General features: G+C 40.4%; 3 protein-coding genes across 6 annotated transcripts in view; 1 reads left to right on the top strand and 2 right to left on the bottom strand.

Annotated features, from left to right (window-relative positions):
* slc49a4 (solute carrier family 49 member 4) overlaps window positions 1–973 on the bottom strand; it is a 47,404-nt gene extending 46,431 nt beyond the window's left edge. The window contains exon 1 of one of the 2 annotated variants that reach the window (XM_035175496.2): window positions 530–973. In XM_035175496.2, the coding sequence (XP_035031387.1) occupies window positions 530–827 (298 nt within the window). In that variant the 5' untranslated portion in view covers window positions 828–973. The remainder of the gene's footprint in view (window positions 1–529) is intronic. The other variant, XM_035175497.2, reaches the window with a different exon arrangement.
* Window positions 974–1,017: 44 nt separating this feature from the next.
* On the top strand, window positions 1,018–12,676 carry hspbap1 (hspb associated protein 1). The gene is made up of 8 exons (XM_035175494.2): window positions 1,018–1,186; window positions 2,042–2,297; window positions 3,272–3,456; window positions 4,662–4,798; window positions 7,626–7,797; window positions 9,712–9,795; window positions 10,246–10,356; window positions 11,173–12,676. The coding sequence occupies exons 2-8, from the start codon at window positions 2,102–2,104 to the stop codon at window positions 11,752–11,754; spliced, it is 1,467 nt and encodes a 488-aa protein (XP_035031385.1). The 5' UTR covers window positions 1,018–1,186; window positions 2,042–2,101; the 3' UTR covers window positions 11,755–12,676.
* slc15a2 (solute carrier family 15 member 2) lies at window positions 8,182–27,274 on the bottom strand. 3 transcript variants are annotated; one of them, XM_035175491.2, is made up of 24 exons: window positions 26,889–27,274; window positions 26,706–26,814; window positions 25,414–25,501; window positions 24,711–24,852; window positions 24,323–24,415; window positions 23,862–23,961; window positions 22,838–22,928; window positions 22,680–22,757; window positions 21,314–21,396; window positions 21,088–21,171; window positions 20,863–20,952; window positions 19,997–20,041; window positions 19,697–19,732; window positions 19,009–19,097; window positions 18,413–18,494; window positions 18,036–18,161; window positions 17,089–17,253; window positions 16,934–16,980; window positions 16,732–16,839; window positions 15,792–15,891; window positions 15,554–15,697; window positions 15,024–15,128; window positions 14,538–14,765; window positions 8,182–9,834 (listed from the first exon to the last, which is right to left on the bottom strand). In XM_035175491.2, the coding sequence occupies exons 2-23, from the start codon at window positions 26,712–26,714 to the stop codon at window positions 14,556–14,558; spliced, it is 2,115 nt and encodes a 704-aa protein (XP_035031382.1). In that variant the 5' UTR covers window positions 26,715–26,814; window positions 26,889–27,274; the 3' UTR covers window positions 8,182–9,834; window positions 14,538–14,555. The 3 variants fall into 3 exon arrangements, with proteins under 3 accessions (XP_035031382.1, XP_035031383.1, XP_035031384.1); XM_035175492.2 differs by lacking the exon at window positions 8,182–9,834 and having other exon boundaries at window positions 14,373–14,765; window positions 26,889–26,974; window positions 27,089–27,274; XM_035175493.2 differs by lacking the exon at window positions 8,182–9,834 and having other exon boundaries at window positions 14,373–14,765; window positions 26,976–27,274.

Here is a 27,274-nt window from a genome sequence, read left to right as displayed (position 1 = left end):
AAGTTTGTCAAGTAAAAATACTAACTACTGTTCTGATTTACTTCAACTTTCATTTTCTGTTTCATACCTTAAATATTTTTGAAAATAGGTTTACACAAAAAAATAACTGGATTTTAAACTTTTGGATTGAGAAAACCTTCACTTCATGATACTTACAAATTGATTAACCACTAAAAAACTGTCAATGGTTAAAATTCATTTTAAACGTATAAATAAGTTATCCAGGAAAAATAGATTAGGTCTATTGCCACTGTTACTTCACTCTTTTTGAAAGGCTTGGTTGGTTTAATAAATACTGACACGGACAGACTTACAATCTCTTAAAAGTTTCTGATATCATAGGATATCATGGCCTAACTGTATCTTATCTCTAATTTCCAATCATTTTTACAGAGGAACTCAACATACTGTGTTTCCACTGATCTGGATGCATCAAACCTCTGGATGTCTATGAGAGAGATGTCCTGGGTCGAGCTCACAACGAGGACTCGAACAGTGGGACATTATGTACCACATTAGAACCGCTCACCTCTTTTATCCATTAACCACATGAACAGCAGCCAGGGGATGAAGCCCACCGGGCCCCACAGCACCAGCACCGCGATGTCGGACTTGGTGAAGCCGTAAGCGAGAGCGGCCGAGTTCTGGATGGGTCCCCAGAAGTTCCACACCATCCCCTGCAGGAGCCCCAGCAGGGAGAACAGGCTCAGAACCAGCCATCTTCTCCCGTACACCCTGCCGCTGATCACCGGCTGTCTGCTCGCCTCCGCGCCGGACGGAACGAGCAGCGGCTCCCGCTCGGCCTCGGTGCTCGAACCGGCACCCATGGTCCTCCTGTCCGGGGGTCACTACAGTTCAAATCCCGGGTTGTACGCCTTGTGAAGCGGCGGAGAAGTGGAACGACCCGCTGGAGCTTCTGTTCACAAAACAATAACAGCCTCTACCCTGTCACTTCGCTTAACTGCGCATGCGCGAGCAGAGACGGTTACGGAAGTGGAAGCTGTTGTCATCCGCGGCCATTTTGGCTCCTGCGGCCCGTCAGCTTGAATCGGACTGTTGCTGTGGCCGCTGCGCCCGAATGGAGCAGCTTCGGGGTGAGGAGCTCAAGATGTAAGCGGGCTCCCCCGCACTGTCATGTGACTTTTGTTTACTTCCGTCTGAGAGTCGACTACACGTGTAGCACAAGGTGAGTTGTTGTTTGTTTTTCAGAAATCCTCAAAGACTCCGGTTCTCGCTAACGTCAGCATCCCCGTGATGTATCGACACAAACAGGGAGGTTTCCTAGTTAGCGTGGGTATTTGCTAAAGGCAGCTAACTAGTATTGTCCGAGTTGTGTGATAAAAGTAAAGTGTCGTTAGCCACATTATCTGAATGTTTTATGACATTACGGTGCCTCATGATGAGAATAGTATGCTAATAAAATGGCCACATGTTTCTTTTAAGAGGACAAGAGGAGTTAGAGGAGTTAGCAAGTATGATACCAGTGACATGAATGCTAGTTAAAGAAAGTTAACTTAGCGACGGCTGGAACTAATGATCATTTAATCGTTGATTAATCTTGTTGGATGAACTGTTTTATACCTTGTTATACTATATTTTTAAAGCTTTCTATATTGTAAATGAATATTAATATTCAATAAACACATTTTCTTTCATTGACCCACTGACTCCAAACCAATGCTGAATTTTATTATAATAATGCTAATGATAATAATAAACTTATTTAGATAGCGCTTTTAAAAAAGTGAGAGTTGCTTTGACAGCAAAGCAGGAAAGTAAATATTGGAGAAATAACAATGAGCAGGATGCAATGTGACCAGGAAGCCAGACAACCACGTTCAGGTGGTGGGACACAAGGTAGTGTTCAAATTAAATGAATGACTATGGAGCTATGTCACATGAAATCTTCAACACATCAAAGCAGTAAAATGACAACAAAATTAATGAACAAGAAAAATGCTCAAGACAATTCAAGTGAGGAACACATAAATAAAAAGGTGATGGTTGTTTTAACTTGTCAAAAAAAAATCTGCATCTACAGAACCATCTTGGCTTATATCCACTGGTATACTCTGCCCACTGCCAGTGTGAACTACAAACCATGGCTACCTCTGACGCTATGAAACCCTTCAGCACAGACGAGACCCAGAGGATTCTGCGTCACCTGCAGCAGCCGGCAGTCTTCATGAACATGACCTGTGACTGGCCAGCGCTGCAGTGGACGGCAGAGCACCTGTCCGTCTGCCTCAGCGGCAAATTGATTCGATTTAGACTCGGGAGAAAAGAGGAGATCAACAGTAAGAACGGGGGGTTAATGAAGACAGGTCTGGGTTGAAATAATTCTTGTGTGGTTAATGAAGCAAGAAACAGCCTACCCACAAAGCCTGCAAAGTCTAGACTATTTGAAATCAGCAAAAGAATAATTGATAGATAGATAGATAGATAGATAGATATACATTTAAGAAAAGACATTATGAGAAAACAATTAATTTAAAGCGATATTTCCACCCTTGCAGGTCCTAAAAAAACCTGTGAAACCTGTTTTTTATTTTGTCCTGAATAAGCTGTTACTAAAAATCATAGTCATAGGTTTCTTAAACTCCACTGTCAGACATTATCGACCAATGTATGGCCAAAGCCTACTCTTAAATGTAGAAATCATTGATAAATATGGTAAATGAATGATTTTTATGTTTTTTTTAGTAAAATCTTTGCACAGAGCCTCACAGAGCAATCTCGTACTTTCACCCAATTTTCAGAGATCACATAATAATTGCCAGCGATATTGTGTAGTTCATCCTTTGACAAGTGATCATTTACAGATTAGACCTTGTTAGGGACCTGATGAAGTATTGGAAGCTGTCACACAAGCCAAAAAAGGCAATGAGGGTTTTGCCTTCAAGCATCTGGTGTATTTTGCCGTCCTAGTGGCTCTAGAACAGCTACAGTAATGACTCCTCCTGTGATGAATAACAGGGAGCGTGTCCTCTGATAAAAGCAAACTAATTAGATTTCTAAATCTTTTTCAGCAGCAGCTGACAGGCTAACAGGAGGACATTGCTCATTATTCATGCCATCACTCAACTATATAAACACTTTGTTTACTGAAACAAAAGCAAATCATTTATTTTTTCCATAAAAGTGATGATATATAGCGCTGTGATTCTGGTATATGGTTTGTGTTTCCTTTAGCATCGATCAGTTAAATTGTGTTACGGAATTTTCTCACAATTTTCCAATTATTACTCTATTTTTCTTCCTGCTTTCATAGCCCCTCTGTTTGAAACCCAGTGTTCATATGTGGAGGCCAAGCTGGAGCACTTTCTCTGCTGGACCCGGGGTCAGTGTGGGACAGATGTTGGACCTTTCTCTGAATTCCCGTGCTCAGAGTATTGGGCTTACGCTGACTACAAATACATCGCCATGTTGTTTCAAGATCAGCCTTTCATGTTTGAGGTAACCAGCCTCCTGCGTACATATTTACATGTTTGAATTATACCATCCCACCTGTGGGGTATATTGGCTCAAATGGTGTTACTTTAGGTGGGTTGTGGTCTGTACCGGACTCAATGTTCACACAACCATGTCACATTTTTGAAGCGAAGTCTCCTCATTCTGTGAATAGGATCCCATATCACCACAACAGCTGTTAACAAAGAACTGGTTCAGACTTGTGGTTCTGGCTCCAAAGTGGTACCACTACAGGCCTTATATGTGAAAAAAGATGTTTGTGCCTCTGTAACTGGTTCAGTGTCTCTTCTACTCATTCTGACTCATTGGCTGTAACATTTAAAGACTTACCTTTAAAGGAGACCAGCATTATGACTGTAATCAAAAGGGTTGAAGAGCAGTAACCCATTATGAATACCAAATATTGTTTTAAATTGTCATAAACAGATAGAAAAGCAGTTTTCTAAATGTTTAATTTAAAATGATCATTTCCATACTACCTACATTACCTTCTAATCAGCTTGCAACAGCTTCAGCTTATCAACAAATGAAAAATTAAATGAAAAAATGTTAAAGAGCCAAAATAGTGTCCATTTGTTATTTTGTTCACGTTTTTTTCCTTTGCTTTGACATTTTCAATTAAAATGGCAAGTTTTCTCACGTAACAACTTTCTATTAGCAGCTATTATTGTCCCGTGTTAGGTAAAGACATAAAAAATGCCATCCTTTCTCCAGCCACTGCCACACGTTCATTTCATTTTTATCTCTGATCATTTTTTATTGGACATCCACCTGCAATTATTACCCGCCTGTCTTATGCCTTTGAGACAGGCAGACATGGGCTTTCTAAAGGAAAAATTGTGCCAGGAAAGGGCTGCCTGAAGGCTACATTGACCAGCCTGTCATTTACAGCCGTCTGCATATATGGTAATGACTTATTCAGGATGCTGCTATGATTGCTAAACCTTTGTGCTCTGACAGGACCTGATTGACAGGCCAGTTTTTGTGGAAAGATGACAAATATTGTAGTTTGGTTTCTCACAAAGAGACCTCCATTGGTCACCCATAATAGAGCCTGTCAAAGCAGCTGATGAGGTGGGGATCCCTCTGTGAGCAGAGCTGTGACAGACAAAAAAATGACACTTGTAATTTAAAAATCTGACTGTGTGTGTGTGTGTGCACGTGTGCGCGCTCGTGTGTGTGTGTTGCAGGATGTAAAATGGTCCGACTTCGGTTTTGAGGGGCGCAATGGGAGAGAGAGCACCTTGTGGATTGGCGCAGAAGGGGCCAACACACCGTGCCACCTGGACTCTTATGGCTGTAACCTGGTACTACAGGTGCAAGGACGGTAAGATGGATCATAGCATGTGTTTGCTGCTTTTTTATGCACCAAAGTAGCCAGATTATAAATCCATCCGTGTATAACGAGCAATTAAAAAGCAAAATTTAAAAAATGTATCGTTTGCGATTAGATGAAACCGTCTTTAATCGCTGATTTCCTTAGAATAATAGACCTATGTGATTAAAATAATCAAGTTAACATAAACGGATACCTAAAGTACCTCGGTAGGTATTACTTTTGACTCTTCTTTTACACCTTCAAGCTACTTTTGGGATTCTTGATGCGATCAAGTTACAGATATCATGTCTGTTATCTCTGTTTTGATTGAACCTTTCTAATTTAAATTATTCACAAATATGACTTGCATACCTTTGAACTTGCTGCACCTTTTAACATATTTTTAGCTGAAAATGGTCCCAATTTTGTTAGCTAGAAATAAGCCACACAGCTCAACAGTACATGTTTGTTTCTAAAACATGTGTGAATGCAGTCAGTATTGGACAAAAGCGAGATGCATCATTTAATATGCACCCACTCTGATGTTATCGACGGGACTTTAAATAAAAACATCACTCATTTTGCTGCCTCAGTGGTTTGTCAATATGGCTTCAAGTCATAACAAAGGCTTTAATTAAATGCAGCCCAAATCAAAACTGAGGCAAAACCTGTGGCCTTGAAACTTGTAATATGGTCAAATTGTCAGTGCAGTAAGAAGTAGTGTTTTCCTCTGTGCTGCAGATCAAGGACAAATAGTGTTCAAAAATATGAAATGCAAGAGACATGCACCATCTGCATGTTAACTAGTGTTTGATATGATAATGACAAACTTTATTTATATATGACTTTTCATCGCATAAAGTGCAGCTCAAGGTGCTTCACATGAAAAAGATCTTTAAAACAGAAGCTTAAAAACAGAACATAGTAAAGGATGTCAAAACAATAAACTCTTAATAAAGGGTGAAATCGAGGATTAAGAAAAAAGAAAAAACATGGTTGAAATTAAGTTAAAGCAAAACCATAAAAATACAGTTTGAGCAGTTTTGTAAACACGTCATAGGAGGATGCATTTCTAATATGTTCTGGGAGTTGAATCAAACTATGCGTGAATCGTGGAAATACAATTTTAACAAACAGGCACAAAAGATTTCAAGCTCCACTGGCAAAGAGAAAATAGAAATCAATCAATTCTATCTTCTTTCATAACATGAGAGTAAGATTGGACAGAAAAAAAGAATCCTTATCCCTGTTGGCTCACTCTTCAAACAAAGTGACAGTTATATCAAACAGTGGCTATCGACTGAAAACTATGCAGCATTTCATGACAAAATGTACTATTTTAAGAAAAGTTTTCAGCAAATACATGAGATAATAAACTAGTGAAGCTGGAGAATATAGTTTGGTAATCCTGTATATCATCTCCTGAATTCCGGTTTAAGACAAAACGATTGATAATGCTTCAGCAAGGACCCATACTGCATCCTGCCACCAAGTTTCATGGAAATCCGTTCAGTTGTTTTTGTGCAATTTTGCTCACAAAGAAACAAACGAACAAACGGACAAGGGTTAAAACGTAATCTCATTGGCGGAGGTGAAAATGTGTATTGAATATGGTTTACTGGGTGCAGTACTGAATGTGCAGTCAATACTAATATCTAGTCTTAGGTCGTACACTGATTTCCAATTTAGGCACCAGAAACAAAATAGAGATAGACACATCCACAGAGAGGTGTAAAATACAATGACATTGCTCTTTCATGGCTGTGATAATGGTTCTGTGCTCTTTATAGAGAGTTGTAACGGAGCAGGGAGGAGGTTCAGGATCCCATGAAGTCACAGCTGTATTTCACAAAACCAATGATAGCGGTGGCGGTTTGCTGCCCGTTCACCACATAACCAAGGTGCAGGGTAGTGTGACGGCTCACACAGAATGTGAGCCGTCCTCTGACCTCTGAGAAAGAGTTAATTTGTCACAGAGCAGGAGGGAAACGGAAACAGACCGTGAAGGGAACTGATTAGATTCTGGTGGTGCTAATAATTCAAAAATCATACACTGATTATGACAAAATCACATTTTTAGCATACCTTTAAAAGTCTTCACTACATCTTTTACATGACTTTGGAAGTAAACTGCAAACTTGACTGGTTTGCGAGTTGGTAATTCCAGTTGTATCTCACTTCTCCCAGAGTGCAACAGTTGATCTCACTCTGTGTAATTGGTTCTTTTATTCGGTATTGATCTCAAACAGAATGAAGTTCAGCTCGAGCAGTTGTTCTACACTGCTGATCCATGAAAGTACAACACTGCTGATTGATTCCATGACATTTGTGACCATAGATCAGAAACAATGAGAATTTGTTGTTAGAGAAAAGTGGATTCTTTTACACCGATTATTTTGTAGTTAGCTCCATCAGCTTATATCATCTCTCAGGATTCAAAATTTTGAACTTCTGCTATTTTTGTTCTTATTATTTTTCCACAGTAGTAACCAGTAAGCAAATAATATTATGAACAGTGTAAATTGCCTGTATTTCATTGACGCAATTCAGAAGAATGTTTTTCTTCCATATTATGTAATTCCTATATTTGTGTTGTTTATCTGAGTCCATCACTGTTGAAAATGTTTTCATGATCTGTATTTTTACTGCGCCCTGTCACAGTGCATTAAAGTTTATTTACAGTTTTGGAAAGCTGCGTTGTTGGCCAAGCCACTCAGCCTGAATTTACGACTCGCTGGGTCATTTACTGACTCCGCTCTGAATTAATATCTGACAACAGCCTTTGTGTGCTCTTTAATCTGAACTCATATCTCATGGGGATGTTTCCTCTCTGCAGGAAACGCTGGCACCTCTTTCCTCCCGAGGACACTTCCAAACTCTACCCAACCAGGATCCCCTTCGAGGAGTCCAGTGTCTTCAGCCAGGTGGACGTGCTTCAACCAGACCTGGGGAGGTTCCCCAACTTTCAGCGAGCCAGGGCCCACGTCGTCACTCTGCAGCCAGGACAGGTCAGAGTTCTCTGACATAGTATTTACAAGACCTCTATAGCTACTGCACAGAGTCTGGCTCCAAATGCACAAGATGGCCACATCTTTAATCTTGATTTCTGGATAGTGGGAGGAAGTGGAGATGTGTCGTCCATCTTATTAAAGTCTATGGCTTACATACATACAGCCAAAGGATGTTAATAAATTGCTAGCAAATGTAGACACACTGATTTCTTTCAAAGAAAAAAATATGGCTGTATATTTGGCTGTATGAATCAGCTTCTCTTAAGGTGTTTTTTTCCTTTCATGAGGAATGATGATGGGAATCATTATTCAAGTCATTACTCAAATTGTCCTTTTAAAGACATTGTTCATACACAATTATCAAATTCTCATCCAGGCTTTATTTTTGTTCTGTTAAGTTGGAAGTTGAAAATGCCTTTTGAATTGAATCATTCTTAATTGTATGGGAAAAAATCGAAAAATCTTGCTCATATCTACAAGGCACTGAAAACCTAGTGTGAGTGATTTACTGATGTTTGATCTTATGCAATACTGTCACTCTACATTCATGAGATAAACTGCTTTTGACACAGAAGCAATAACCATAAAATATAGCTTTATTGGTCCTTAAGCTCACAACATGTAAAAGTAGACTCAACTGTGAGATTTATTTGTCGTGCTGTCCACCGTAAAAGCCTGAAGTAAGGCAATGGTCGTGACTTGTGTTGCAATTAAATTCAGGCCTCCTCAGTTCCAGTGTTTCACCTTCAGCAGCTTGGAGGTTTTATATTAAATGGAGTGGAAGGTTCAGGTCATCACTCCTGACGTCTTATCAAGCAGAGAATTTACAGGATCACGTGTGGTTCAGTAGATCGACTGACTGATCACTCAAGTCCCCGTCCTCAGTACTGCTTTCCAAGCAGGTGAGTTCAGAGTAGGCACAGTTATGACTGAGAGGTTGTGCAACCAGAAGCTGCCCTGGTTTTCAGAGACTACTTCAAAAATAGTTTCAAGTCTTCCAGGGTGTTTTTGTTCTAGAGCATGACTGACTTGTCTGTAAGCCTGTAAAAAATCTGCCTTTTACAGACTTATGAAGATATGAAAACTTTTATTTTACAGGATACAGATTAGCCTAACCCTATGTATTTTCTTAATTCAAGCTATAAATACATTTGTGTTTTATTTTTATTCATAGTTAATTATAATAGTCAATGCCATTACTTTGTCATTAGGGTTTGTTAACGACATCACAGGAATCATTGAGAATGTTTTAAAATCTGTAGGATCACCAGATTTCTTCTCACAGCTTTGCTAGCGAACAGCTAGCAGACCCCGGAGATATTCAGTTATATTCAGGCTCAACCTTTACGTGGATCCCAGGGTCAAAGGTCTTGAGTGATTTTGAGCACAGCTGTCTAGACCTTTTTTCACATTAGAAAAGGCCCAGATGTTCCTGATAACAGCAACAATGGCTCTATTTAACTTAAGTGTCCCAGTAATTGATTTCATGATTCAATCGAATCGTAAGGAAGAAGGTCAGTTTTCTGGCTTCCAGATCTACCAACAGCACTATCTCACAGCCTTTGTCACAATCAATGAGCTGGGATTTACAAACCGTTGAAAGCCATAGGTGGTTGTTTCACCAGACACTTGTAAATACTATAGCTGTTGACACAGAATGGATAGTTGTATAAAAATGGCTCCACCAACTGTCCATGAATGAATCAAGACTGCTGACGAGGCAGAGAATCAATAAGACTCTCCGTTTAAATAGTCACTTTATGAATGGGTGAACCAACATCCAGGGATGACGGTGTATGCTGCCATCTAGTGGACAATCAAACAAGTAATGAAATCTCAGGCCTGAAGACAAAGAGGAGAGGAGTTGGTGACGTCTCTGAACTGTGAATCCATTTTATCTTCTTTCCTCAGGTGCTTTATGTTCCCAGACACTGGTGGCACTACGTGGAGTCAGTGGATCCCGTCACTGTTAGCGTCAACTCCTGGATTGAGTTGGTAAGCAGCCCCAGCATCCCGACAAGTTCGGCTCACTACCTAAAAAAGAAAATAGAAAAGATGTTCCATGACTTTCCGTGTCTGAAATAAATAAGAGGCGCGTTAGCTCTCCACCTCTTTGCCCCCCCCGACGAGCCCCTGCTCCCAGATAAAGGCTCCTCTCGGCTTTGAGTAATGAACAGGTCTGGCAGTAAAAGATTCCCTGTCATTATGATGAGTGTATGTGGACATCAAGGAGTGTGTGCTGCCTGAACAAAAGTCTCCGTGCCACCAGACAAATGTTTATTCAAACAGCGAGTCCCTGTGCAGCTTTGCCTGCAAGGTCACAGACACAACAAAGTTTGCCGGCAGCCGACACCAACACTGTGTCTGTATCATTCAGTGCAATTATCTTGATGTGCACTTCTCAGAGCGGCGTGTTGCTGTGCTCCACTCTCTGTTCCTACACAGGAAGCAGATGATGTGGCGAGAGTCAGTGAAGCGGTGACCAAGGCGATTGTCTGCGCCATGAAAAGTGCCCGAAGTGACGACAACACTGACGACTGGCTCAATCCAACAGAGGTAGCAAAATAATGCTGTTATTATTAATTAGTCCCTCATATCAATATCAATATCAATAATTTTTTTGTTGATTTCTAGGTTCTTGTTTCTGTTTAACGTTGAGATATACAAAAGCTGCATCTGACATTTTCTATGTAAAACCCACCTCTTGCTGTACAGGGAGTTCCTTATAGAAGACTGTATGTATGAAGGATAACAAGCTTTTAAAAGACTACAGAAAACATAGTTATTCATATTGGCCTTCATCTTACCTTGTGTATTGTAGCGTTTGAATCCATACATTGTTATGGTTCTGTCATTATATCTAGATTTATTGCTTATAAATACTGTTATGATGTTCTTAATGTGAAGCACTTTGTGAGTCTGCTCTGCATTAAATAAACTTTATTTACTAAAGTTTAAAAAGTAAAATGTGCATGAATATATTTATTTACAAAGTAGTTTATTGATCTATAAACAAATTGACTAAAGTACAGTTGATATTTTAATGGACAAGAACTTAAAAATGTCAAGAGGTACGTGATTTGAAAACACAAATAATTCATGAATAAATAATGGGATTTTATTTTGGATTTACATTTCAAATGGAGAAATAATCAGATTTACAAATTGAATTAATGATCAAGACATGACATGATTCTTTCACCTTCTTTTTTATTTGTAGATTGTAGAAATGTAAGGCCCAATATTGAAGTCAAAACTCAAAATCAAACCATGTCTTGCATTTTCACATTTGGATGTAATAGTAGCAGTTTGTGGTTATTTTGCAGCTTTGGGAACACTCTGTCACAGTTTGCCTGTTTCATGTTTCTGCAGGAAGGAGTGGCATCCCATAATGAGAACATGCAGTATTTGAACCTGGCAATAACAGCGTGTGCTCAAAGCCAGAAGATCCTCTGCGGCAGCAAACTGACCCAGGACCCCAGAGACGCCCCTCCTGCTAAACGGGACTCCAGTGGACAAATCAGGAAAAACATTGATTCGATAAGGGATTCCGCACCCTTCAGCGTTCCCTTCGGGCCACATCTCATCTCTGTGCGCTGTCAGCAAGACGACTCAACAGAAACGAGGGAGACGACCCCGAAAGATGTGGAGGTCAAATCTTCCAGGATCCGAGGAGGCAAATCTCTAGAGGACTTCACTGTCAGCTCGGACGCAGCACAGAGAACTGAGCCTGCGTCTGCTGTCAGAGTCCAGCTGGGAAAACACAGCCCTGGTTTGACTCCGTGTGGAGCATGTGACTGTGCTGATGGAACATCTTCAGAGGATTTACAGGATTCAATAATAACCACTAATGACCTGTTAGACTGCCTGGTGCATCCTGATGTCATCTCCCGTGTCACTGAGCTTTTACTGGAAAGGCACACAGGAACTCAGAGGGCCTCTGCACCATCCTAGCTTTAATATTCGCCGGCCACGCACAGTCTGCATGTAAGTTTCAGTGGAGTTTAGTGAGTTAGAGCTGGTGGAAAATCCACCTGCAGATCCTTCGCTGCAGAAATCCATCCTCTGAGTTTACAGTAATGGTTTGGTGTCAGTAAGAAGTGACAGAGGAGAGTTGAAGATTATTACTGAGCTACACCCTACTTTTCTCCGACCGGAGATTGACCCCAGCTGTGAGAAGTCGCAGACCAAAACTAATTGTAATGCGACGAGCGACACCATCGAGTGGCTTGGAACATTTCCTCGTTTTGTTGTCCTACACAGACTAATCCTCTTTGCTTATTCCCCAGCAAGAAATACGACCACTCTAATCAATTTACTATGCTAATCAGCCAAATAATGCAGGATGATGTCGCTGGGATGTGAACATTTGTGCGTAATGTTTCCTGGTTGTGTAGTAAGTGTACTGTCATTGGATGGGAACAGGAGGCGGATTGTAATGGTTTGATGATTGATGAAAGCTGCGTAAGGAGCAATGAATGAAATGTTTGAATACAGTCTCAGACGAAACGGAGGAAGAGTGTGCGTCTACAAATATAATAAATATTATCATGTCACCAACAATTTATTTGCCAAATGTTATTTCCTGTTTGTTTTCCACTGACGCAAATTTTATTTTACCGACGTCCACATGCATATTCACAGATTTTCAATTTCATAAAGAATGGATGTACATTTTAAACTTCATTAAAAACTTCCTACAGCACAAAAACAAGTTTTAACAACACATCAGTCTATTTACAGAACTTAATAGGGAGCAGCAAAATGTACACGTTAACCTGAATAAAACATCTCCATCAAGTAATTAAAGACTAAAGGACCAAACTGTTGGTTTTGCACATTTAAGCACATTAAACAAATCACATATACAATATTTTAAAAATAATGAAAGCTCTGAAAACTATGATAGAGTGACAGTGAAAGAATATGAACATCCAGGAACCTGAAAATGAAGCAGCTACGTCCAGCCATCATTCATTTTAATATTTACACCTGTGCTTTACTTACTGCAACGTTTCCAAATGTCTTCTGTGAAAAAGATTAGTATTTTATACTTTCTAATATTACATAAAAATATACCACACAACAGTGCACTGTAAAATAAAGTTTTATGTAATTTCTAAGACTTCTCAGTGGCAATAGGCAATACCTGGTTTCGATTCAACTGAGAGGGATTGAAGATTTCTTGTGAAATTTAGTTTTTCAATCGGATCTGTGTTTTTTGACATTAGTGTTAGTTTGCAACACATATATACAGCATATAACATCAGACGTTTATCTTTAAAAACACTATTGATCATGGTGTGAGAAACCACACACTGCCTCTTTTAAACAGTATTACTCCGGTGGACTGTTACATCTCGAAGTGACTGGAGTGTTAATGTTTTCACAAAATATATGAAATGACATATTAAACTTTAAACCACAAGAAAGTCAAATTATTACATCTTAGTGCAACATTTTCACAAAAAAGTACATGAATATAAAAGAAAGAAATAAAAACTAAAAGAAACTTAAAGGGGACATAGCATGCAAATTCCACTTTGTTAGTGCTTCTACAGGTTAATGTGGGTATCTGGCATGTCTACCAACCCAAAAACTCTGGGAAAAAAACACTCGCGCGTTTTGTTATGGTTCCTCTAAGTCAGAAACGTCATGCTTGAGCGACTCGATTGAGCTTCCTGGGTTTTGTGTCGTAACAAGGAACTGGAAGTCTCCCTTCTACCCCCCGTCCCCGTCCCCCCACACTCGTTCAGCCGGGTTTACACCGGAGGCAGCGAGGCAGCGAGGCTGAGAGGCCGCGCAGCGCCGTTCCCAAGCACGCAGCCGCCTGGCTGTTCACACGGGACGAGCATTTCTCCGCTGGTCAGCCCGCGATTCACTCACATGTGGCATTTGTCTGGATCGTTGGGACTGGGAGGCTGCAGCAGTTGCTCGGGCGCGACCGCTCGCTCTCCCGTGCGTGAGCTGGAATTTGTGTCAACGCCACACAGCCAGCAGTGTGGAAGACTTCCGCAGTGTTCAGCTCTACTGTACGCCGGGTTACAGTAGTTCCGCCGGGTTACAGTAGTTACGCCGGGGTACACCGGACGCGGAAGCGCCGCAGCGAGGCAGCGCAGCGCCGTTCTCCAGCACGCAGCCGCCTGGCTGTTCACACGGGACGAGCATTCTCCGCTGGTCAGCCCCATAGACTGTATATATAAGGTCAGCCCGCGATTCTGCTTTCTCCGCTTGTTGTTGTACCCGTTGAATGTCGGGGTTCAGGGGTAAATGATGGTCTTCATAGCCCCCCCACCTCTCTTTCTCTCTCTGTCTGTCTGCTTGTGTGCTTGTAGTGGATGGGCAGAGGGGACATTTAATTATGTGATTGGGAAAATTAAAACTCCAGGACAACAGAAGGGAATACAAAGTATGGGATGCATATTTGATAATTTATATCATATAAAATATGTAATTTATATCGTTTAAAATCATGGGGGGAGATGGGGGAGGGGGAGCTGGCTCATTAGCATTTAAAGGAACAGGCACTCAAAACAGGTCACTCTGTGGAGGGCTGTTTTATACAGGGTAAAAAGGGTGCTGTTTTAAATGATCCTTGTGGTATTTTGACCAAAGTATGTTACAGACATTTCATTCAGACCCCAAGGAACCATATCAACTTGTGGTAAAATGGGCATGCTATGTCCCCTTTAAAACCTTCTCATGATGGCTGCTTGTCTGAATCTGAAATACTTCACCTTTGTTATGTGGCACGATTATAATTTGGTGGTCTTCCCCGTCTTGTTCAGGTCTATGTCGTTGGATTTTTTCTTCATCTTGTCATCGTCGTCTCCCTCCTTCCCTGAGTCGTCCAGGTACAACTTCTCCACCTGATCAGGGTCAACGTAGGTGTAGAAGTAGGACATGAAGGAGAAGATGATGCAGACGCCCAACAGCAGGCCGGCAAACAGCAGGAACTCCTTCCACTAATGGAATGAAAAGGTGTTTTATAGAACTGAATGTCACAGCAAATCAAAAATCAGAAAGTTATAATGTTAGAAATGCAAAAAGGTAACAAAAATATCTGCATGGCTGGACAACCCCCAGAGGGAAATTTGTCTTTTTCTAATTTAGTATTTCCAACAATAATTAATATCAAACCACAGAAAACACACAAGTTGTTTACCCTCCTTGTATTTCTCAAGGGGTTTTGACGTTCCCTGTAACACCTCCTGAAGTCTTACCTGTTCCAGTCCCGCACCCTCTGCCACAATCAGCACTATCACGTTCCCAAACGCGACGGTGAGCAGCCAGCCGGCCTGCAGGACTGACTTCATGTTGGCCGGAGCCTGAAGGAGGAGAGATCCAGTGTTAGTCAAGACAACAAGGAACCTCAGGGTCAAACATCATCAAAGGTTTGATCAAATGGGATCATTACTTAAGACAAATCTATTTTTGAGAAAGGATGTTGAGGAAGGGATGTCAAATAATCTAAAGGCAAGATTTTATTTCACAGTACTTCACAATTTGGGGAAAATATTGATGGTGTCAACACACTGACTATGCAAATGACCAATGTTTGAATCAAACAGTTGGACGGGGCACAAATCTATAATACGCTTATTATGGGGAATGTCCGTTCCTTGGTAAATGAGTAGGATGAGTTATTGGTTTATTGGCTTATCGGTTATACCGACAGAACAGCCCACTGTGTTCCTCAGAGACCTGGCTGAAATCTGAAGTCTACAGGGTCATCACCTTATCAGTCACAAACCTGTGAGTAGGAGAACTCCAGGCCTGTAATGGAGAACATGACCTCTCCAGCCGTTATGAGCACGTACTGGGGGATCTGCCAGGCAATGTTCACGTTGTTGGCTCTCACGTCTTCCACCCTGTTGGCTGCAATTTGACCTGATTCCTGACAAAGCACATAGAGACGGTGTTGTGAGTCCGGATAACTTTTAAAATCTTTCATAGAAAAAGAATGCTGTTTGTGTGAGCAGCATCCTGACCTCAGTGAGTATGACGGTGTAGGAAGCTCCAAAGTCCAAGACGCCCAGGTTAAACTCAGAGCAATTCTCTGACTGGGGGCTGCAGCTTACATATGGGTATCTACACAGAGGCAGGAGAGCGGTGCATGAAGGATGAGATGAATCAGACAAAATAGAAAAGCATAAGATGACAATAAAAAGCTACTAAAATCACCCCCCTATGGTTGTGTGCCTCCGCCAACGAATGCAGTCTCAGTCCCTCCAAGTGTTCCCGATATATGAATCCACAATAATGTGAGGTCACTGCGAACTTTGACCTTTGACCACTCAAATCTAATCAGTTAATCTCTGAGTCCAATTTTTGACAACTGGTCAAAATTAGAATAGAATCCCTGAAGGCAGACTTGATATATCATGTTCAAAAGGTCAAAAACATATTTTGTTAGGCCACAATGAGCTTGAGCTTTGACCTTTGACCACTCAAATCTAATCAGTTCATCATTGAGTCTAAGTGAACATTTGTACCAAATTAAGAAGGATTGCCCTGAGGTGTTTCTGAGATATTGAATTCATAATGCAAAAAAAAAATTTGTGAGGTCACAAATCTTGACATTTTACAACCAAAATCTAATCACTTCATTCTCTAGTCCAACTAAATGCTTTTGCCAAATTTGAAGAAATTCCCTCAAAGTTTTCCTGATGTATCATGTTCACCAAACCAAGAACTATGTGAACATTTGTACCACATTGGAAAGGATTCCCTGGAGGTGTTCTTGGGATATTGCATTTATAGACCAAAAATATGAATTATGAGTTCAGAGTGAACTTTGACCACCACATTCTAATCAGCTCATCTTTGAATACAACTTGATAATTGTTCCAAATATGTTAAACAGCAGTTGGACGAGCGGTGGCTTCGTGATTTTAGCTCTTTCTGCTGATTCAGAGCAGATGCACTCACTCTCCCCGCTCCACAGCCTTGTCTGGGGTGATGCTGTAACCGGGGGCCACGTGGAAAGTCACGTCTCCCACAGTTAGGTTCATTTCTGTTGGCTGCGTGTTGAGAAACCTGTTGAATTAGAATTTTAAGAACTGATTAAAGTTAGGTAAATTGAGCTATGATAAAAGGTTTATTTTAAAAATGAACATTAAACAAAGTTGACCTCAGAGAAGGATTCCCATTTTCATTTTTCTTAATGGAGTCATTCACCTGGGTGATAAATAAACAGACATAATAAAGGTTTCTGACAATAATATCGATTTCTGTTCTATGAATTTCAAAATACAGTTCTTGCAAGTTGTCCTTCACTGCACTCACGAGTTTGCACTGGATTCCTGTAGTTTGGGAGTAGATGATGAGGGTGTAGGCCTTTTGTTGTTCAAACGTCTGGTTGCACGCTGAAGTTTCTCCATTCAAAGTGACTTGAATTGTCAGTTCTTTGCTGGACGACCCCAGTGGAAGTGTTTCATATTGAGGAGGGTCCTGACACAAAGAGATCAGATCTTCATGTTCTTTACAATGAAGCAAGGAAATTCAATTCATCACGAATATTGGAGGAGTTAGATTCCGGTCTCTGCTGAGTTTTTAACATGTAAAAACAGTTTTTGAAGATGCAAAATTGCAAATCAGAAATGTCACAGAACATACTTTCTAAAATAATGGTGTGTCGGGGCCATATTGAAATGAAACCCAGAGATTTTGAGAATAATTCTGAAATATTACAAGAATAAAGTCATAATATTGTGAGAAGTAAGTTGTAATTTAACAATAAAAAAAATCATATTACGATAATTATGTCATAATTTAATGAAAAATAGTTTGTATTACTATGAGATAAGGGGGGAAAAAGTGAATTCAGAGTTCCACTTCTTACAGATTTCATAGTTTCTTGAGAAAAACAGAAAGAAAGTAGCTGGAGGCTCTGACACTAGTTGGTGAAGACAAGTTTATCTTAGTGCTTTAATTCAAATGTAAATACAAAGTCATAAATGTCTCGAGGGCTTAAACACAGACAAACACAGACATCTTATTATTATGAGTCAACACTTTACATACCTAGACTCATGTTTATGTTTGATGTGCAGTATTTCTGATACTGTGCACGTTATAATTATAATTTTATCCTTCAGATCTTTTTTAAGGTATGAGTTGATCCCTGTTTATTCTCTTCATATTTTAAATTCAGAGTCTGCGATCCTGACACGGAAAACAGACAAAAAACCCAGAATATACTTTATAAAATCATTTCAAATAAGTGTAATAACCTGAAGGTATGGGATCGGCTCTTTAAACAGGTCACTGCCAGGAAAATCCACCATGACATCACCTCCTGCCAGGTTTAAGGTCTGCACGAGACATTTCCCTGAGGGTGCAGGATCCACCACTGTTTTCTAACAGACGGAGAAATGAAAGCGCCACACTGATAAACACCAGAGAAAAAAGTCTTATAATTAGTATTATAGAAAGACCTTGTTATTATTATAAGAGAAAAACATATTAACCATGTTATATAGTTCACTGATATGTTATATTACAGGTATTACAGTGGGATGAAAGTACAAGCTTCAGTGAATAAAGATGTACGACTCGTCTCCGCTTCCTCTCACTGCATTAACTCAAAACATTCAAGATTCAGACGTACCACGACGTTCACCTCCACCAGTGTGGCCGCTCCGAAGGCCAGCGCTGCAAAAACCATCCCTGCAGCCATTTTCTTTAGAGGCCTGAAGGCAGAGAGAGTCATTGACAGACAGTTACGCCTCCTCCATGACTCCAGGCCCAGTGTGTGCTTACTGTTTCTAAATCTGAGCGATTTCCACATCGGTGTCCTTATTGACCTTATTGACTGACTTAATTCCATCTGTTATAAATGTATCCTTTTCAACCGGCGCCATTCTCTAAAAAAACATGGATTAAATGAGTAATTATGAAAGAGCCCAGTGCTATTTGCACACGGAAATCCACATTTGTACTTTTAAATACAGTTTTAGTTTCTTTTCCTGGGAAATAAATGATGAAATGTGATCATTTATTCTACATATTAAACCATGTGTCCCTGGGTAATAAAGTAATAGTGCTGTGTATGTGTGCACCTTCATTTGTTATTACCCCTTCCGAGGCGTATCCCTGCATATAAAAGAAAGGTCGTGTGGCTCATTGTGGCGGTTTAAGAGGCTTTTTAAACATTCATGTCTGCAATAAAGTCCCGAGGATCCACAACAACAGGTGTCGACTCACGTGAGGTGGATTCTGCAGAGGCCGATGAGCGGATAGATGATGAGGTCAAAGATGGGCACAAAGAGAAGAATCAGCAGAGCGTTCATCATCTAAACAGCAGGGAGGAGGAGGAGGCGCCGATTTAACTGAGTCTGTAAACGACTCATAAAAGCATAAAGGTTGAAGTAACACAAGAACAAGGACAGATTCTAATTTGCCAGAAGGAAATATGGTGGCGATAAAAAGCTGTAAAAGTGTTTTCATGAGGACGACAGCATCACTCAAACATCAGTCCGATTTATTGTGTTAAAGACGTACTCATGTTTTCATCCGAGGCGAAAATCGTTCATGCCACAAACATGGAATGTTTCTGGATATACGGAAGGTTTTCATTTTTAAGTGTAAATCAGTTATTCACTGTTGCTAAGCTGCTTTGAGATATGCACTGATCCCAGTTTCTCCAGAGCAGGTGTATGTGTCGGTGCAAATATGCGAGTGAGAGTTCACAAAGCAGCATTTTCAAGATCCAGAATGAACTTTACATCTCATGATTAAGCTTCCATGAGACAGAATATATTAGATACTACATTAGACAAGAAGGGATATGATTTATCATTGTATTTGTCATATTGGTACATTTTGTCATGTATTATGGAGAATGTGAGAAATTGTACACAAGCTACATCCCAGTGAGCGCAGGAGCACATACCTGCATTTGGTCCGGCTTAATAATGAAGGAACCTCCCTAAAGAAACAAAAAAAAACATGATTTTTGCTTTTACAGCACAGACGCCTAAACTTTAACTCCATGAATCTGATGAGTAATGATTAAACCAGTTTTTCTCAAGGCCATAAACAATGAGATTTACTGGAATATAATGATTCCCGAACGAAGGCTGAGAGCTTGTGCAATCAGAAAGATGTCACAACCCACCCACTGGGTTGGTGCAATAATAAAAGATGTTATCAGATTTTGTAAAAATGTTGACGCCAGTGTTATTTCTCTTACAACAGCCATGTTCATCCTCGTGGCTTGAAGCGTCCAACGGGAACCCTGCAATAAAAACAACAAGAGAAACACTGACTGTGACGGACGACACACGACAGACGGGTCTGTTCTTCTGGAGAGGACAATGATGAGGAGTTGACAAACACTCGCCACGTATTTCTGAGAAAGACAAAGGTCTGTGGGACTGAAAAAATCGTTTGAACTCAAGAAGAGTGAAATGTGAGAAAGCTGAACGTGGCTTTGAGGTTTGCTTTAATCACATGGTTGTGTTGAGCGTTTGGTCAGAGGAGAAAAAAACTGATTGTTAAGAGATTCTATAAGATAACGGACACCAGGCGTTTGACCTTGTGCCGACTGTGACGACTGGTCAGGTCTGTACGACCAAGCAGAACTAAATCTGATTCTTGATTTAACTCTGAAATCTAAGTAATGTCTTCTTCAAATGTTTAAAATTCAAATGTAGAGGTCAAATAAAAAATCAAGAGAATTAATTTCTATTTATCCAAATTACTACTTTGGTTGTATCCAAGCTACTGAAATTTTCTATAAAAATGTAATAAAAATCATTGACATTATTCTGATGGCATTGGATTTTGTTCTAAAGAAAAGTTTTAACACAAAGGTTTGTCCATCTTTATATAACATCAATGGTTGTACTAAAGGCAGAGGATCATATTCCCAGTGTTACATTCTGTATCTGTACAAATTTCACAGTAGTCCATCCAAAAGTTGTTGAAATATTTCAGAATGGATGAATATGTTGGACCAACATTGTCATCTGAGGCTTCTTTAACTTCATCTTGGACACATTAACCAGACAAACTAATGTTGTGACTGTTGTTCATACGTCTTTTTTCTGCACATACCTGCTGATCGAACAGAGCCCAGAACATGGGCAGTGGGATGTAGAGCACCAGCACCCGCAGCACCATCTTTATCTCCTGGATCAGACGCTTCTGTTAACACAGAGAGCCACAGTGTGGATGGATTATTGATGCACGGAAACCACAAACGCTCTTTTGACGTCTTCCAAGAAAAAGACTGTGGGGCAGATACAAATCTTGAGGTCATAACAGTCCCCCTTCTGTTACCGAGTACTTCTCCTCAGCCCAGTCCAGCCAGTGCTTCCTCTTGGGGACGTACTTTGAGCTCCTCCAGCGGCTCTTGATGGCAAACTGCAGACCAAATTAAATAAAGGACATAAAAACGGTAATGTGGACATGGGATTCATGGCTACATTACAGCACAATGATTCTTGACAGCAAAGACAGAGAAAATTGTCTGATAAGATTGGAGGGAAAGTGGGAGATGACTCACTCCAATGCAATTGCAGACTTCCAACAGGATGTTTCCCTGGGGAGGATTCCTCTTGTACATCCCGCTGCCAGCAATGAAAACAACTGCCCAAGACCGATGGAGAGTCAGATCGGAGCCAGAGAGGCGAAGAAAACAGTTTACGTTGGAGGTGAAAATGAAAAGAAATGATAACATTTGCTCAGCCAGTAATAATAAACCCACAAATTAAGATGAGATACAGACTTTTACTTTTAAGGACATATTTTTTTGCTCTCTTACCCTGAAACGGTTCAGGGTAATAAACACTTCACTTGTAGTAAACACACTTCAGGCCTCCGAGGCTGAAGCCCCCACTTTGTCTCGCCCTCGTTGTGATGTGTTCAGGGCCTCTGCAGAGCTGCAAGCACTGCTTGTTTTCACTGTGAGCCTTCAGCCGAGCGTGAACCACACAAGGATCAGTGGTGACGGGGATTCACAGACAGAGACAACTGAATGTCAGGACGTATGTGGCCCAGCCTTAAACAACAGGAAGCCCAGACTGGACTTCACACTGTGCAAACATGATCTCCGCCTGAAACAAGCTTGGATCCTGAAATGTGACACTTAATTTAGACAGTTTTATGATTAAAATGTTCAAATTGCAGCTTGGAATTTTTATTAATTTCCTGAATGCATACAAATTAAATGATTTCATGTTTTTTCTAAGAAAGAAAAAGTTTTCTATGATACAACATTGTTGTATCATTATTTTCTCTGTAAGTCAGTTCTTAAGCACAAAGATGTTACATCTAGTTTATATTTTTACCCTAATTTGTCTTAATTCAAGTTTCATTTAATATTAACAAACAATTGCAGACAACAGAATGTTCTTATACAGGTTTTTCACTTCACATAATTTATACTGATTATTTACTTCTTATCTCATATATTTACTGTTACTTGCTAGCTTTTTATTGGCCCCCTTAAATATTTAAAAGTGAAATATCTTGTCTAAGAATGTTATATTATCTATATTAACCTAATTTGAGAAGTCTTTGCAAAAAACATTTTCCTTTTGTTTGTTTGCAGCTCGATACTAAAGCACAGTTGAACTAAATTTCGGCATCAGTAAACTCACATGCTCTCAACAATGATGTTGCACTGTTACATTGATGCGTAGCATGAAATAAAGCTAGTTTTATAGCTACGTGGTCATAAACCAAAGTTAAGGACAAACTAAAATTCAATAAAACAATCGGATGATGGTGCGAGATGAAAGGTCACAGCATCAACAGAGTGGTTACAACTCAACATGAGGTAAACATGAACCAAATTTAATGGCTGTCCAATAGAGGTCGACACATCTCACTGACACCTGATTGGTTGTAGCAGTTGGTTGAACACTCACCTAAAGCCACGATCATCAGAACGGCAGGAACCCCGAAGGCCAGAGCGTAGCAGTCGCCACCGAAACACTGCACATCCCCTGCAGGAGCAAATCCAGCATTAACGGCAACGCCCGGATCAAAGAGTGGACGGCAATAGGTTCCTCAGATCAACGCTCACCTCTCAGTATGGGTGTGATCACAGTCGACAGGAGGCTACCAGCGTTAATTGACATGTAGAAAATGGAGAAGAATTTCTGCCTCTCGCTGACCTGCAGGTGATCAACAGAATCATCAGCAGAAACCTTAAGTCAGATTTTTGGTTAAAATGATATTGGTGTGAGATTTCAGAATAGGTTCAAAATATGATCTGAAGACTGGGTGTTCATAGCATTTCGTACGATCTATTTTTGACCCGTTTTTATGACTTTTTCTGCTCTGACAATGATTAAATAAAGCTACATTCATTTATTTAGGCCACTAGAGGGCAGAAAAACAAGCTGACAGAATCACAGGGAGGATTTTTATTGTTGATATGACTCATGTGTTTGCAAAAACAAAATAAGATATTTACCAGTCCAGTGTCTACCGAGAAATCTCATTTATTGTTAGTTTTTCACCGGATGAATATAAGTCCCTCACTCTGCTCCTAGCTCTGATTTGGTCTCCTCTGACCCCGGGGAAAAACATTGCTCTCCTAAACATTTAACGGTTGTAGTTTCATGTTGCACCTGAACACCCCTCACCTCACCCTCCCCTTCCAAACATGAAAGAGAACCTGTGGTAGTCTTCAGTTGTCATAAAAACTCAAAAGCTGTTTGGTTTGTCCAGTCTGGGCTACTGTAAAAAACATGGCAGCCTCCATAGAGAAGACCTGCTCCTGATGTAAATATAAAGGGCCAATTCCATCTGCCAATAGATCCCTTTCAGCTACAGACTGGACCTTTAAAGCTCTGTTCTGCATGATTCTTTTTTTTAACCAGTATACATATATATATATATGCACATCCATCAGGGGCAATTTAGGGGTTCAGGGATTGAACCATCGACCTTCTGGTTTGTGGACTCTACCTCCTGAGCTGCATCCGCTAAAATGACTTGTACTGAGTCCTTTCACTTAGTGCAGTGTATTGTATTGTTTGAGTACGGTAAACACAAGCCACGCTGCTTTCATTGCTTCGCACTAAAGAGAGAAAGTGACTCACGTGCTCCTCGTCAAACTGGTCTCCTCCGAATGCTGCCACGCACGGTTTGATTCCTCCGGTGCCGAAGGCGATGAGTATAAGACCGACCACGGACAGAGCACTGCAACACAAACACAGAGCTAATGCAAGATGTGGAAATTCATGATGCACATTCAGTTTGATGATCATACAGAAAAGTTAAATATTTATCCTTTACACAGATGAGGGGATTTGTTTTGTTTTACTGTTTTATTGTCAATTGAAAAATGTTGGGTTTTGGACAATTCATCATGATCACTGAGGTAATGTGGTGAGCATTTTTCATGTTCAGATCTTAAATCAAGAAAAAAAGAATACATGGATTTAAAATTGAAATAATTAGTAGTTGGAGCCTTTCACTGATTGCTGAAGTGAAAAAGGTTGTTTTAAAGACCTATAAGAGACACAGATCAAAATGACTGATTCAGCTCGAGGTAACTCACATGTGCACATTGGTGTTTCCCACAGTGGGAATGGCTCCGACCGACTTGACCACATGGCCGATCACATAGACGATGGAGAGGTAGATGATGGTCCTGTTGGGAGCAAACTGTGATTATGTACATTCAGAGCTGCACTCTTACTATTATACCAGATCTGTGTGTATCTGTGTGTGGTGTGTGTGGTCAGGGTGATTCATCTCCACTAATATGTAGTGTCACACACTTTGGACAAAGCTCCGAGGTTAAAGGGCTGAATTACTGACTTCATCACCTCCATTGTATTGGGAGGACAGACTGACACATATCTCAAAACTTCTCAAGTGAAGGTAAAGTTCATGGTAAATGATCTCATGGCTCGACACCAGCTGTGAGTTGGTGGTGGACTCACCTGAATTTTCCGAGCCAGGAGTCGGCGATGAGCGCTCCCAGGATGGGTGTGAAGTAGCAGAGGCTGCTGAAGGCGTGGTAGACTGCGGTGGAGAGGTCTTTGTCCCAGTGGAAGTAGTTGAGGAAATAGAGCGTCAGCACGGCTGTGAACAGACACACAAACATTAGCTGGGACCCACTGTGGCAGGCGGACCTTCCCCCGAAACATGAAGACAGCCATTTTCTCACATTACCCGTTGAAGTCAGTGATGAAGAAAAAGACTTGAGGACGCTTTTGATCTTTGTTGTTTTTTTTCTAATTATCCAAATTCAGTATGACACTGATGCCGTGTGTTAATTTTTAACAATTGGACAGGATATTGGCTGTTTTTCATGCCATGTTAACATGGCCCGAAAAAGCCCATATCCTGTGTGTGTGTGTGTGTGTGTGTGTGTGCAAATGGTTTGAAGCAATGTGACAGACATGTGAGAGTAAGTGAAGTCATGTGAGAAGACGTCGGCCTTATCAGGCCATCACCATAACCTCACTGACTCACACTATGTAATCATCTGAACAATCTGAGTATCACAAGTTATAACAACTTTACATCAGAGCCTTTTCTACAGTTGTGTTCAAAGACCCTGAAGCTTCTCTGTGAATACGGACTCCTGCTCTTTATGTCTACCTCTTCCCCCACATGTCGTCCAGACAGAATTTCACATACCTTTCATGCCATAGTAGGAGAAGCGTTCACAGAACTCATTCACCACTATGAAGCAGATGCTGGTCGGGTAGTTGGTCCCACATAGTTTCTGAAACAAAGGGTAGAGTTTGATGATGAGATGGATGAGAATTATCTTATTTTTAAACATAATTAATTCAACAACGACTTTAAATATACTGTAAATACAAAGCTGCTCATTCCATTAATAGTTTCACCCGCTCTAACTGAGAGTGGATCAATATTCTAACATTGAACAGGAGGCATGCAGCAAATACACACTTCCTGCTAGTCTGAAATTCGCAAGTTAATCATTGTCCAGACGTAGAAGTTGGACAAATTGAAAGCATCAGATATGATCATGCTCAACTACAGTGATTAATATATATATATAATCCCATTACTCTGTGATATAACAACATGTGATTATAACAGTTAATATTTACTAGAAGATCCATTTTAAACTGACACCTTTAAAAACTTGTATATTTTACATTGATTCAACTTCATGTTGTTGCTTACAGGTTTATTTTAGCATATTAAATTATACTTTTGACTCATTGATGTCTTTTATCCACAGATAAAGACATTGCAAAATAAGCATTATACACTATAAAGTAGAATTTGTGATAAATTGGCATTTTCCACAAGACCAGAAATGACAGTTGATTAATTAGTTCATTCACAGGGAAATAATTATGATGGATTATTCATTCAAGACGCATATCAAGCAAAAAAAAGTTCCAGCTTCTCAGGGGTGAAGGTGACTTTTTACATCATTATATCACTGATAAAACAAGAAAGATGTAGATATGATTTTAGGATTAATGGAATTTGCTATTCTCAGGTCATCAATTCATCAGTTAATCTAAAACAGAGTCATCTGTTGCAGTAGAATGTCAATTTATGAACAGATTAAAACTTTGTCGTTTTCATCTGAATATTCTTCCACTTTTAAAACGTGCGCATAATTTTCCTGTTTATCCTGTTTATCTTCTGCAATTGCTTCTAATATAATTTTTTAATTTCTGTCAAAGCAAATACTGCCCTTTGGGTTGAATATTTCTGCCTCCAGGTCACAACAATGAAGGGGAAGGTAAACAGATCAGGAAAGTGAAATAGGAAATATGGAGAAAGATGAAGTCTCTATAAAACCTGTGCAGAGATGAATCAAAGTGCAAAAAGAGTCTGCACGGATTATAAAGTCTGTCTTTGCTGTGTTTTCAATTCATTAGCTCTGTGGATGTGACAACAAGACTCACTACACTCTCCAGAAAACCACTGCGTGTATTTACCTTGGCCATGGTGCTTTCTTTGCTGATGTGATTGTGGATCTTTACTGCTGCTGCATCGGGAGATCCTGAGTAACATCCAAGTCCGTCCCACTCCGCTCGGCTCCGCTCTCTGGAGCACCAAAGGAAAACCATCGATCATTTATGCTCTAAACGAGAACTTCAAGTTAATATTCCACCACTTACTGCACGTGACTCTGCAGGAACAACCTCCTGGGGAAACAACTTCAGGCCAGTCAACCGCGCGTTTTACATCCAACAGTTAGAACTCACTGTGTGTGGAGCAGGAGGTCCGTTAGTTTGCTGGTTGCGAAGTTGGAGCAGCAGCAGCAGCAGCAGCAGCAGCAGCAGCTCTGGTTGGACAATAGAGTCGTTGTTAAACTCACCGATCACAGATCTGACTGTGGGATGAAGGGTCACAGAAACCAAACTGCCTGTTTCCTCAGTAGGTTGAACATAAACGCATCAGTGAATGAATGTGTGTGTGTGTGTGTGTGTGTGTGTGTGTGTGTGTGTGTGTGTGTGTGTGTGTGTGTGTGTGTGTGTGTGTGTGTGTGTGTGTGTGTGTGTGA

Source organism: Hippoglossus stenolepis, chromosome 13 (assembly GCF_022539355.2).
Source record: "Hippoglossus stenolepis isolate QCI-W04-F060 chromosome 13, HSTE1.2, whole genome shotgun sequence".
NCBI classification, from domain to species: Eukaryota; Metazoa; Chordata; class Actinopteri; order Pleuronectiformes; family Pleuronectidae; genus Hippoglossus; species Hippoglossus stenolepis.
This window is presented reverse-complemented; position numbering and strand designations above follow the sequence as displayed.